Here is a 13,545-nt window from a genome sequence, read left to right on the forward strand (position 1 = left end):
TGCTTTGGTGACATTGTATGACCTTCAGGGATCAGGAACAGCTAATCTATTTAACTTGTACAGTTGACATCTCATCAAGTAAGTAAGGATGCTCACTTACAGCTTCACTATGACCTCATGGTACAATTTGTATCACTAAGTAAGGATGCTTGACTTATTGTAGGAGTTAGCATGTGGACACCACACTTAGCGTACTTGAAAAATAGGACTCGTAGATTCGTATCTTCTTCTGTTTTATGGATTTATTCTTTGTTTATTCCATAAGCCTTGATTTATCACCATTGTCAGATTATGGTAATGCCTTAATAATACCCTTATATTCCTCAATACTTCCTGCCCTTCTGAAGGACATTGCAATCTAGCAATACTGGTCATAGTCATATATTCAGAAGATATGGAAGTGGAGCTCTCTCTTCAGACATCATCAGTGTTGGTGTCTTCCTGTAATAGTAGTTAGGACAGATGATCACATAAATACAGACAAGACACTAAGTAAAGAGGAAGAGGTAATATTCTCCCCGCTTGGAGGTTATGGTACCCAGGCTGAGGAGTGGCAGGGACAATTGAAGAGTCCCTTAGCAGAGGAGAGATGGATGACAGAACAAGCCAAATCCTGCATATTTATGTGAGTGAGACTGTTGTATTAGATTAACACCAAAGAAGCAGTAGGTTAGAAGCAATTTAAGATTGCTGCCAATTCAGCTTCTTTAAAAGTTATGCCAAGTTAAACTACTGATAGGAAAAAAATATTAATATATTTCTGAGTAAATTTAAAATTTTGTTTGAGAGAGAGAGAGAGAGAGAGAGAGAGAGAGAGAGAGAGAGAGAGAGAGAGAGAGAATGCCACAATTTTCCTTTTTAGGTCAGAGGCAACTTTGAAGGTCATTCTTCATCCTCTATCTTGTTTCAGACAGGGTTTCTTTTTTGACCTGAATATCCCAAAATAAACAGCTTATGATCCTCTGGAGATGCTCTGATCTCTGTCTCTCAACCTGCTGGAAGAAAGAGTCTGGCTTATAAATAGTGTGCTTTATGCAGGTGTTGAGAAATCCATACTTAGATTGTCACACTTATGTAGCAAACACTTGATCCTTGAGACACCTCTCTATGCCACTTACTGTTTTTCTTGGTATGGGTAGAGTTGAAAAATCTCTTCATTTTTATTTGATTTTTGTGAGACATATTCTCTAACTCTTACCTATTTATTTTTTCCTCAACAATTTGTGTTGTGTCTACTTTTTATCGTATAGAGTTTGAGTCAACCTTTCTGTTTTTTTGGCTTTTTGCATTTTGCTTTCTATTTCATTTGCTTTAACACTGAAGATATTTTTCTCTTGAAATCCATTATTTGAGTGCTGCAGAGATGGCTCTACAGCCTAAGTGCTTGTTGTGAAAGCTCTATGATCACAATTCAGATCTCTAGAAATACTAGTAAATGCTTGGTGGGTGTGATGACTAGCCCTGAACAGTGGAGACTGAAGATTCCAGTGCAAACTGCCTCACAAGACTCCCCATTTCACTGAGCTCTAGGTTTAACTGAAATACCCATCCATGGTGAATAACTAGGAATAGAAATGGAGGTTTATTTCCAACTATAGACAGGTATTAGTAGGAGCACAAAGGCGCACCCACACATTTGTGTGTGCACAAACAGCCAAAGAAAAACCCTGCACTCATGCATGTCTCCAGTGCTTACATATGAAAACAAAAAAGAAAACAAAAGGAATCACCCTATATTCTCTTTTCTGTAACATCTACTTCCTGGTTAGAGATCAGAAGGATCTCCCAACATATTTTACCAATAATACATTCCCCAATTAGAAACCCAGTTCTTATATTATGTTGGAAAGTAGGCAGTTTGTGATGTCTGAACCCTGTTAGTGCACTGTCTCAGATGAACATCTTTGCAAAACACAGTGCAGACAAAGTAAGCTACATTGATTTGTGAAAGTTGGGAGAGTTGATAAGGATATTTATGTCCAGGCCTTCTGCTTTCTGAAAATGTTTTTGAAGACAATGAAAATAATATGTGACTGGGGAAAAATGCCAATGCTTTAAAATTTGGAGATAATCTTTAGTAATTTGGAAAACACATTAAATGTACAGATAAACTCAACAAAGGGATATTTTTGGGGCATTTAAGATGTTTTCAGCAATTTTAAATATTTAGGTATGAAAACACTACATTCAGATAAAATTAATAGTGACAGCTAATAAATAAAATATCTAAGAACTTAAAATTATTAACTTATGTATGTAAGTAGATAGAAGTTTGCAAATACCCACTAAATAGAGTTCTATAAAAGCGCCAATAAAAAATATGAATTCCTAAATCTCAAAATTCTGCTACAAAATCAAAAGATGATTCTTTTCTTTTATAATTTAGAAGCAGAATAACTATTAGAGTTAGAACTATTAAATTATTGTTAGCCTATATGAAATAGTGAATGGCACCTGAATTATAAGGAATTTCACATTTTTAATTGGTGGTGGTTTTGAGGATGAATTCAGTGATGATCCTGTTCAACTTAATATAATCCACCACTAAGTGATGTCAAAACTCACTGGTTCAATTTTTTATAATTAACTTTTTTACATTTATTTTATGTATATGAGTATATTGTAGCTGTCTTCATGAACATGAGAAAAGGGCATCTGATCCCATTGCAGATGGTTGTAAGCTACCATGTGTTTGCTAGGAATTGAACTCAGGACCTCTGGAAGAACAACCAGTATTCTTAGTCTCTGAGCCATCTCTCCATCCCCACTGGTTCATTTCATATTACATGTATTTAGTTATTGGTGTGAAAAGATGTGAATATGAGAATGCAATGATATGCATGCATAGACCAGAGAAATAGTTGTGGGAATTGGTTCCTTCCTTCTACCTCCTGTGTCCCAGGTTTTAAATTCAGTTGGTAAGCCTTGGGAGCAGGCTTCTTTACCTACTGAACCATCTCATCAACCACAAGTTTACTTCTTAACTGAACCTCCAAAAGGAAGATATAAATAAATTCCATTCACTGCTGTAGTCATTTTTCCTTAAAACTCTTACATCTTAATTAAAGTTAGTGAAAATTGGTTTGATAAAATAAATGTAGAAAACAAACGTCTGCTATTTGAGGAGTAGTAACTTAGAATTATACTGATGAAAAAAGAACAACAATCATATAATGAAAGCTCCCCTAGAAATCCAGACTGTTATCATAGAAACCATAGAAAATACAATTCTCAGCACATTACCAAAGTCTCCCACTAGTATTGTGTGAGGTACAATATGTGCTTTGAATTTTAGTAAATTTTCTTTTATGAATGTTGGTGCCCTTGCACTTTTAGCATAGATTTCAGAATTGAGATTTCATCTTGGTGAATTTTTCTTTGACGGTTATGAAGTGTCCTTTCTTATTTTTTTTTAAATCAGTTTAGGTGGAAAGTCGGTTTTATTGGATATTAGAATGGCTATTCTTGGGACCATTTGCTTGGAAAATTTTTTCCAGACTTTTATTCTGAGGTAGTGCTGTCTTTGTCACTGAGGTTAGTCTATGTCTTTTTATTGGGGGATTTAGTCCATTGATGCTAAATGATATTAAGGAAAAGTGATTGTTATTTCTGTTATTTTTGTTGTTAGAGGTGCTATAATATTTGTGTGGATATATTCTTCTGCATTTGTTGCAAGATTACTTTCTTGCTTTTTCTAGGGTGTAGTTTTCCTCCTTGTGTTGAGTTTTCCTTTTATTACCCCTTGCAGGGGTGGATTGGTGTAAAAATACTGTGTAAATTTTATTTTTTCATGGAATAGCTTGGTTTCTCCACCTATGTTAATTGAGAGTTTTGCTGGGTACAGTAGCCTGGGCTGGCATTTGTGTTCTCTTAGGGTTTGTAGGACATCTGACCAAGATCTTCTGGCTTTCATAGTTGCTAGTGAGAAGTCTGGTGTAATTCTGATAGGTTTTCCTTTATATGTTACTTGACCTTGTTCCATTACTGCTTTTAATATTATTTCTTTGTTTTGTGCATATGGTATTTTAATTATTATGTGACAGAAGGAGTTTCTTTTCTGGTACCATCTATTTCAAATTCTGTAGGCTTCTTATATTTTCATAGGTATCTCTTTCTTCAGGTTTGGTAAGTTTTCTTCTATACCTGGGAGTTGAGATCCCTCTGTGTATTGTAAGCGTGGATGATATAGGAACAGTTTCAGACCAGAAGAAACACATATCACTGGCTGGGCTGGGTTACCTGTGCCCTGTGGTTCTGGGGGACCAGTTACTCAGAGTGTTGGGGCATATGTTGTGGCCTCTCCTGTGTTCCTGTGTGTATTACAGAACCTGGGAGTCTGGATCCCTCTGGGTATTGTAGAAGTGAGTGCAGAGCCAGAACCCAAGGTCTGCTCTGGGTGGAGGTTTAAACTGTAAATTAGCCTTGCCACTGGTTGGGCTGTGGTTCCTATGTTCTTTCCAATTTGATGAGGACATACAGATTCTTAGTGATTAATGTAATGACATTTGGTAAGATTCAAAGAGCTTTCAGATCTATATTTTACAAGTGTGTACTTTTTGTATATCACATAATTGACAGAGACAATGGAATGTGATTTGAGGTAACTGGAGATGTAGCTCAATTTTTAAAGTGCTTGCCTACCATCAATGAGATCCTGGTTTCTGTTACCAACACTGCATTAACTGGACATGGGGTACTAGTAGTCTCAGCTGTCCTGAGGATAAAGCAGGAGGACCTGAAGTTCCAGGTCATTCTCAGCCATGTAGCAAGGTTAAAGCCAGCCTCGGATGCATGAAACTGTCTTCCAATAAAAGAAAATAGAAAATAATACTGTTTAGGACTGTCATGTAGCATAAAAGAAATGCACCGATTCATAGATATATAGTTAAGTTCCTGAATGCAGATACTGAAAAAATAGAAAACTCAAAAAAATACCTTTCAAAAGACTTGATAATCTCTATAAATGCATGCTAGATGACTTTGCAAAATGCCTGAAATTCAATGGAGATATAAAATATGTGGTTTCTTCAATGTGTAGAAAACTCTCCATTGTCTTGATAAGTTGTCATACATCCATGGTTTTATATTCTGAACCCTGCATCTGGCTCCCAAAGACACGCACCTCTGCTAGTGTTCCCTGGCAAGAATCTTGCCTCTCTTTGTGGTGGGAGCACCCAACCTTCCACTTCAGTTCAAAATCATTGAACTGTTGCAAACGGGATATAACCTGCCTGCTCTGTTGATATCTGACTAAACAGTTCTTAACAATAGTTCCCTAGTCAAGCAATTCTTCTGCCATTTTAGCCTCCATCTGCTTCTGTGATTCTTAACTTTGTAATTCTACAGAGTGCAGACTGCTATAGTTACTAAAGGAATCCTGTGAAAGTTGTGAGATAAGATACTCCCTGCCCATGGATTGAGAAAATTCTTATGCCCAGTTAGTAATTCTTTAAAAAACAGTCACTGTTCTACACTTAGAAAGTAGGACAAGGCAACTACTTAATGAAAATCCTCCATAGACACAATTCTAACCAAAGAACACAACACAGATAACTAGATAATACCAACTGACACTTGAAAAGCACTATGCTATGTGTGCCTCCAGTTTATTTTATTCTGTGTGTTTATGTACATACCCAAACATATGCATGTGCAAGTGCATGTGTGCATGTGTGTGCGCAGAGATCGATCTCCAGTGTTTTTTCTTTGTTGGAAGCAAGGTCTCCCATTGGCTTAGAACTCAACAAATAGGCTAGGTGGGATGGGCAATGAGACTCTGGGATCCTTGTCTCTCTGCTTTGCCACCACTAGAACTATAAACATGTGTAGGTTGATGTCCTTATGCAGGTGAAGGCAGATACAGGATAGAATGAGGGCTGTCATTGAAGAAGAAGAAAGGATGGTGGGAGAAACGTTTTAGAGGAGGAGGAGGAGACTGGAGGGACGGCTGGAGCAGCTGAGAGAACATGGAGGTGGATGTTAAGATTCCTCTGTGCACATTTACAGGTTGTTAAGACTATTTCAAAAGGGTGAATGTGTACAGGATTTTGTGTGTCTAGATGAAAAAACTATGTCTTATATAGGTAGATGGTTTATATCTTTATCAACTGGTTGTAAGTTAATTGTGCATATGTATTGTACATTGAGCATGTAACACATAAATCTCGTTACTCGGTTCCAGTTTATTGAGTTCACTGGGTAATTGGGAGTGTGAACACAATCTGTGACAGGAAGCTGTGCTAGGCTATAGAATGCTTGGGGATAGCACGGTATTTGGTCACACTAGCACGGCCCACAGAATGTGATGTAAGTTTTAGGTGTGGTAAAAACCTGCCGAGGGAACAGTGTGTGAAAGTGGTAACAGAGAAACAGCTAGAGCACTCGGATTTGGATGGAGTGGGAACTCGTGGGAACAAGGTAGTGCATCTTTTTTAATTTTACCACAACAAACATGTACCAAATCTTGATTTTTGTGGGTTCTAGGGACTGAATTCATTTTCTTATGCTGCTATTACAAGAAAGTTAGCAAGAGAGTCATCTCTCCTGCCTGTGTTTTATATTCATCTTATATATCAGGCATCGATTTTATGAATTAAATTTGGACATCTATATGTTCTTTCTACTTCTTTTTAATGTTTACTGTGGAGGCCAAGAGGAGACTTGGAGGTACCACTGAGAAGGATGAAAATAAAGACCTTAATAATTTACTGTTGGGAATGAAGCTGCACAACACACATTCTCATATTCTCCTCCTGATAACCAAAATATAGCTTGCTCTATAATCCCTTGTGTATCTTGTGTTTATACCATGTATAAAATTATACTTCTCCTTCTTGCCTACTAGATAATAAACAGTAATAACAATATGTTGGTTTCAAACCCTGGGGCAAAGGACTGAGGTGAATAGCAAAACAGGCCCAAATTCTAGGTTCTTCCCACATTGTCAGTCTATAACTGGCCTACCTACCCTGACAAAAGTACTGAATAATGCAGCCTGTGTGCTGAGCTGCCCTTCCCCCAGAGTCTCCTTCCCCCAGAGTCTCCTTGCTACTTAATCCAGTTCTTTTTGCATTCTCCTCTCTCTCTCTCTCTCTCTCTCTCTCTCTCTCTCTCTCTCTCTCTCTCTCTCTCTCCCCTCTTCTCTTTCTTTTCTCTCTGTGCTCTCTCCCTAACCTCCCATATGACTACTCCCTGGCCTCCTTCTTTGTAGCAAGGGAACTGGCTTGTTGGAGAGCATCTTCCCAATAAATTTGCCTGTAATATAATCTCATCAGATTCATACTGGCTCAATTTACTCTCAGAGAAATAACCTATAATAGTTTCCTCTCATTTATAATAATAAATATTAAAGGGGAAGTAGGGAGGATGTCTCAGACAAAGCAGTCTCTTTGGTTCCCAAAAAGATGACTCAGCTAGGTTGAAGGCATGTGTCATTGAGCCTAATGAACTGAGTTGGATCCTATGCAACCACATGGTAAAAAGTAAGACCCAACTCCTGCAAGTTGTCCTATGACCTTTACACCTATGCCACAGCAAAACCCAATCTCACACAAAAACTAATCAAGATACATTATTAATTTTTAAATTAAGAAAAACCCGAAAGCTCTTTATGCTCTAACATAGATCTTTCTCTCTCTCTCTTTTTCTTTTCTTTTCTTTCTTTCTTTTTTAAGAGAAAGCTCATTTGGTTTTCCTTTGTGAACTAAGGAATGCAACACCTAACTCCTGTGGCCTACATTTCCCTGGCGATGTCATAAAGTTCACCTTCTCTTTGATTCTGAGGTGAGAAGTTGGGAACAATGAATGTATACCTAGTGACAGTGTGTCAAGCCCAGGGAATAGCCCATCCAGGGAAGGAAGAAACATCATACTTCAGAAAGGCAGGAAGATTCTCTTTAAACTACCTGCTATTCAGGTTGAAGACTCATGCTTCTAGACTCAGGCCACCATAACATAGGAAAGGATTTTCTGAACTTAGTTTCTTCATTCAAAGGTATAACCTCCCACTAAGAAAAATAAAATAGAGTTTTCTCCTGTTACTTAGGAGAGCTGTTTTTTGCTTGATTGTGTTTTTGTTGCTGCTGTTGCTTGCTTGTTTGTTTGTTTTTTATTTTGTTTTGTGACAAATTGGCTCTTATTCAAAATCCATTATAGTAGGTACATGTTTATAAATTTGTAAGTACCTTTAGAGCTTGAGTTCTAAAAACTGAATGTTAAGTATGTAGATTAAAAGATATTTAAAAGTTATGGGATAGCTTCCCATACACAGAAAAATTATCTTCTATCTTAGAATGTTACCTCTGGCCAAAAAAACCCAAAAAGTGAAAATATGGTCTGTTCTACTCCCATGAAGATGAAATATTTGAAAATAAGTGCTGTTTTTCTTCAAAGAAGACAAAGAAAATATATCACTTAAGATAGTCCTCCAGTGACTCTCCAATCATTGTGTGTGAAGACGAAAGTCCCGTGTATATAATGAACTTATAAAAAATCAGTGAGTATAAATACCTGAAGACCTGCATTTGAATTCCTAGCACTTGTATGATATAATAATAATAATAATAATAATAATAATAATAATAATAATAATAGTAAGTGAGTGCATGGTTGTGAGTGCTTATAAGCCCAGTACCCAATGATAGAGTGAAATAGGTGAATGTTAAGAGCTTGCTGACCACCAGCAGTAACTACCAATGTAAGACTCTGGTTTAGTACAAGATTTTGTCTCAAGGCAGTAGTACAAAGACAGTGAGATACCTAGTGATTTGCTAACACACACACACACACACACACACACACACACACACACACACACACACACACACATGAGAGACCACAAAGCAGATATTCAACAGGTGTTAAGGCAACACAAGCATGAGGATTTGAGTTTAACCCCTAAAACTCAGGCAAGAAGCCAAGAGCAACATGGATATAAGTGGCTGAACAGAAATATGGGCAGGTAGAGCTATGGGGTTTGCTTGACAGTCAATCTGGCCAAATCATTAAGCTATGAATTCAATGTGAGACAGCCACAAAAAGGAGGACTGTGATCAAAGAGGATACCTTAGCTTTACCTCTGGCCTCAAGGTCATATGAACACATAGGCATATGTGTGACCTTACCTATGTTCAGGTATAGGGCTAGCCTGCCCTTCTGCAACTCCAAGGTAATGTGGTCTCCACGTTGTCCTTCTCCGTGGAATAGAACTCCATCTCCTTGCATGCTCTTGAACTTCAGGGAAATCACGTCTTTGAGGGTGCTCATTGTCTTCTGATTGAATCTATACAAAAGCGTGCTCTGGCCATCAAAGCCAACAATATCTGATTCTGAGAGAAGACAGAAGAAAGAGAGAAAAAAAATCAGTGTGTTTCCTCATGGCAGCTATTCTTGCTTGTCAACTTTTTTTGCTGCTTAGTTCACAGGGATGTTCCTGAAATCTGTATGATCTCTCTGACAAGGAGGTACAAGGAATAGAAAAAAGCTAGATAGAATCCAAGGAATTATTCATTCGTGGGCAGCACAGACACACTGGGCATAAGTAGAAACACCCATTAGTGATTGTTGAACAATATATGAGAACAGTGGCAGGCCACGAAAAGGAGCAGACATATAGCTCTCTCCAATGAGTTGTATTAAGTAAGAGAGCCCCAAGATTAAGATTGGGCCTCCAGATGGGAGGGACAACAATAGAAAAAATATAACACATAAGATCTAGAAATGATGGGGCTTTAGAATTTTGCTCCCTGTATTATACTATATAGAATATCAGTCATTTATTTAATGCAGCTTTAACTTAGTTGTATGCTTTCTTCTGCTCCCCTTTCTCTCTACTCTAGATTTTACATCACAGTTCTTGATTATTGATTTTCTTTAGATCAGCTTGGTCAGTTTCTGTGTATGATATCATACAGTATTTGTCATTATATGCCAACCTCATTTCATTATCATATTGTCCCTGAGATCTATAAAACTACAAGCTATAAAGACAACATCAAGAAGTCATGAGATAAAGAAAATTCTGAAATATATACAGACAACTGTCTACCAAAATATCCAGTGAGAATATATTTGATTTTGTGTATGAATGTGCTTACACATTCATGTACATGCAAAGGCATGTACATGTACTTGCATATGCATTTAGAGTTTAGAGGTTCACTTTCACTGTTTTCTTCACTCATATTCTAGTCTCATGCAGTCCAGGTTGTTCCTGAATTCACAATATTACCAAGGATGGTCTTGAACTTTTTATCTTCCTGTGTCTATATCATGAGTGTTAGAATTACAAGAGTGTTTCATGTGTCTGCTTTTTTGCAATTCTGGGAACAACTCAAGACCTTGTGCATGGTATTCTCTCTCTCTCTCTCTCTCTCTCTCTCTCTCTCTCTCTCTCTCTCTCTCTCTCTGTCTCTCTCTCTCTCTCTGATCACCAGCCTCCACAACTCTCATTTTTCACTAAATATGGTTCTCAGCAATTAAGCAGACTAGATGGCCAAAGAGCACCAGAGACCTTCTGCTTCCACCTCAAGGCTGATTATAGAAGCCTGTCACTGTGCCAAGCTTTTTAAATGTGTGCAAAATTCATGTTTTCATGCTTGTATGGCAGACATTTCACCACTCAGCAATCTCAATTGCCCGTTGGAACAATTATTGAAATTTACTTACATATTTTTTCACTATCTTTATCTCACAAGAAAGGTCCCGCAAACACGATCAATTCTATACTACAAAAATGTAAGTTATAACATGGAAGAGATTCATCATATACCATCTTAACAGTGAGAAACAGATGGAGGGCTGTGTGGATAGGGTAAAATTAGTCTTATGTGAAATACAAAAGACACAGAAATTCAAAATTTCAGGATTTACTAAACAACTAAAATCCTCATATTAGATATCCATAATGAAAACTTAATTATATTTCCTGTCCAAGCATATAGAATTATGCTTAAAAAAGAAAAGTTTAAAATAAAATGAAGTGTTGATTTTCTGTAATTACCTTGAAAATAAAGTTCTATAATTTATATTTTACATGTATACTTAACAAAAAGGTCCTGTTGACTCTAAATTAAAAAGCAACTGGCCAGACCAAGGAAGGTTTTCACAATCTCCTTTGTTTTTCAAAACCTTCTCATTCAATGCTAATATTACATTTATGTATACAGTGAACATTCTCCTTCAAAAGTGAACTTATGGAGCTCTTGGCACTGTTGCCCTACCTTGGGCAATAATCATCATGGCTAGCCAAAATATGAGAGCTTTACTTTATAAGGTATATCACCTTTACAACTTTATTACTTTAGGTTATGAATTCGCATGTAAGGTAAATACATTAGAAAAACACCAAACTTATCGGACACCATGAAAGCTGTGCTAAGAGGACAACTCATAGCTCTGAGTGTGTGGAGAAAGAAACAGGAGAGAGCATATATAAGCAGCTTGACAGCATACCTAAAAACTCTAGAAAAAAAAAAAAAAGCAAATACACTGAGGAGGAGTAGAAGGCAGGAAATAATCAAACTCAGGGCTGAAATGGACCAAGTAGAAACAAAAAGGACTATACAAAGAATCAACAGAACCAAAAACCAGTTCTTTGAGAAAATCAACAAGATAGATAAACCCCTAGCCAGTATAACTAGAGGGCACAAAGAGTATTGTGGTTTGTCCTGGAGTTATCTGTATTTTGATGCTAATTCCACTGCCTCAAGGACAGCTGCCTAGTCACATACTCAGGAATCATGTGACTTCACCAGAAATTTCTCCCCATTGAATTTGTAAAATACAGGTGAGGGGCAGGTACAGGATAGAAGGAGGCCTGTCATTGGAGGAGAAGGAAGGATGAGTGGGAGAGAAGTTTGAAGGAAGAGGAGTCTGGAACAGAAAGGAAAGGAGGAAAGGGAGAGAGAAGCTGGGGCAGGACAATGAAGGCTGACTTAAAGATCTCGCTCTGTGCATTTATAGGTTGTTATCAATGTTCTTACGAGATGAATGGTACGTACCGGGCTTTGTATGTTTAAGTGAGCAATTGTATATTATCAATTGGATCTAAGATTATTGTGTTGTGATGATTTATGTGATGATTTGAGGGTAGGAAAGTGTACGGTGGCTGGGGACTCTGGGCCTCAGCGATGAAGTTGGAATATGTTTCCCCCAAGATATCTAAGAGATATCTTGGCGTACTGTGGTGCTAGACCTAGCAGGATAAAAGACAACCATATTTCTTTTTATTTTTTATATTTTTAGAACAGAGAATGTGTTCAAATTATCAAAATCAGAAATGAAAAGGGAGACATAACAACAGAATCAGAGGAAATTCAAAATATTATCAGATCTTACTACACAAGCCAATATTCAACAAAACTTGAAAATCTGGAGGGAAATGATCATTTTCTAGACAAAATACAAGGTCCCAAATTTAATCAGGAATAGATAAAGCATTTAAACAACCCCATAATGCCTAAAGGAATAGAAGAAATCATTAAAAGTCTCCCAACCAAAAAGACACCAGGACCAGATAGGTTTAGTGCACAATTCTATCAGACCTTCATGGAAGATCTCATACCAATATTGTCCAAAACTATTCCAAAAATTTGATAGGGACAGAGACTATAAAATTCTTTCTATGAAGTCACAGTTACTCTTATACCTATATCATACAAAGACTCAACAAAGAAAGAGAATTTCGGACCAATATCCCTTATGAATATTGATGCAAATATACTCAATAAAATTCTTGTAAACTGAATCCAAGAACAAATCAAAACTATCATCCAACATAATCAAGTAGGCTTCATCCCAGGTATACAAGGATGAAACAATATGTGGAAAATCATCAACATAATCCACTAAAAAACAAACTCGAAGATAAAACCACATGATCATTTCATTAGATGCTGAGAAAGCATTTGACAAAATTCACTACCCATTCATGATAAAAGTCCTGGAAAGAACAGGAATTCAAGGCCCAAACCAAAACATAGTAAAAGCCATACACAGCAAACCAGTAGCTAACATTAAACTAAATGGAGAGAAACTTGAAGCAATTCTACTAAAATCAGGGAGTAGCCAAGGCTGGCCACTCTTTCCCTACTTATTCACTATAGTTTTCAAAGTCCTAGAGAGAGAAATTAGACAACAAAAGGAGGTTAAAAGGGATATAAATTGAAAAGGAAGAAGTCAAAATATCACTATTTGCAGACGATATGATAGTTTACTCAAGTGACCTGAAAAGTTACACCAGAGAACTACTAAGCCTGATAACAACTTCAGCAAAGTGGCTGTGTGTAAAATTAACTCCAACAAATCAGTAGCCTTCCTTTATATGAAATTTAAAAAGGCTGAGAAAGAAATTAGGGAAATGACACTCTTCACAATAGTCCAAATAATATAAAACACCTAGGTGTGACTTTAACCAAGCAAGTGAAGTATCTGTATGAAAAGAACTTCAAGTATCTGAAGAAAGAAATTGAAGAGGATCTCAGAAGATGGAAAGATCTCCCATGCTCAGGATTGGCAGGATTAATATAGTAAAAATGGCCATTTTAC

The 13,545-nt window shown here is 37.0% G+C and overlaps 1 protein-coding gene across 2 annotated transcripts in view; it reads right to left on the reverse strand.

Annotated features, from left to right (window-relative positions):
• Positions 1-13,545, reverse strand: part of LOC116911684 (contactin-associated protein like 5-4) — a 465,842-nt gene that overhangs the window by 95,624 nt on the left and 356,673 nt on the right. For both annotated transcript variants that reach the window (XM_032915638.1, XM_032915639.1), the window contains exon 5: positions 9,123-9,326. In XM_032915638.1, the coding sequence (XP_032771529.1) occupies positions 9,123-9,326 (204 nt within the window). The remainder of the gene's footprint in view (positions 1-9,122; positions 9,327-13,545) is intronic.

This window comes from Rattus rattus, chromosome 10 (genome assembly GCF_011064425.1).
Source record: "Rattus rattus isolate New Zealand chromosome 10, Rrattus_CSIRO_v1, whole genome shotgun sequence".
In the NCBI taxonomy this organism is placed as follows: domain Eukaryota; kingdom Metazoa; phylum Chordata; class Mammalia; order Rodentia; family Muridae; genus Rattus; species Rattus rattus.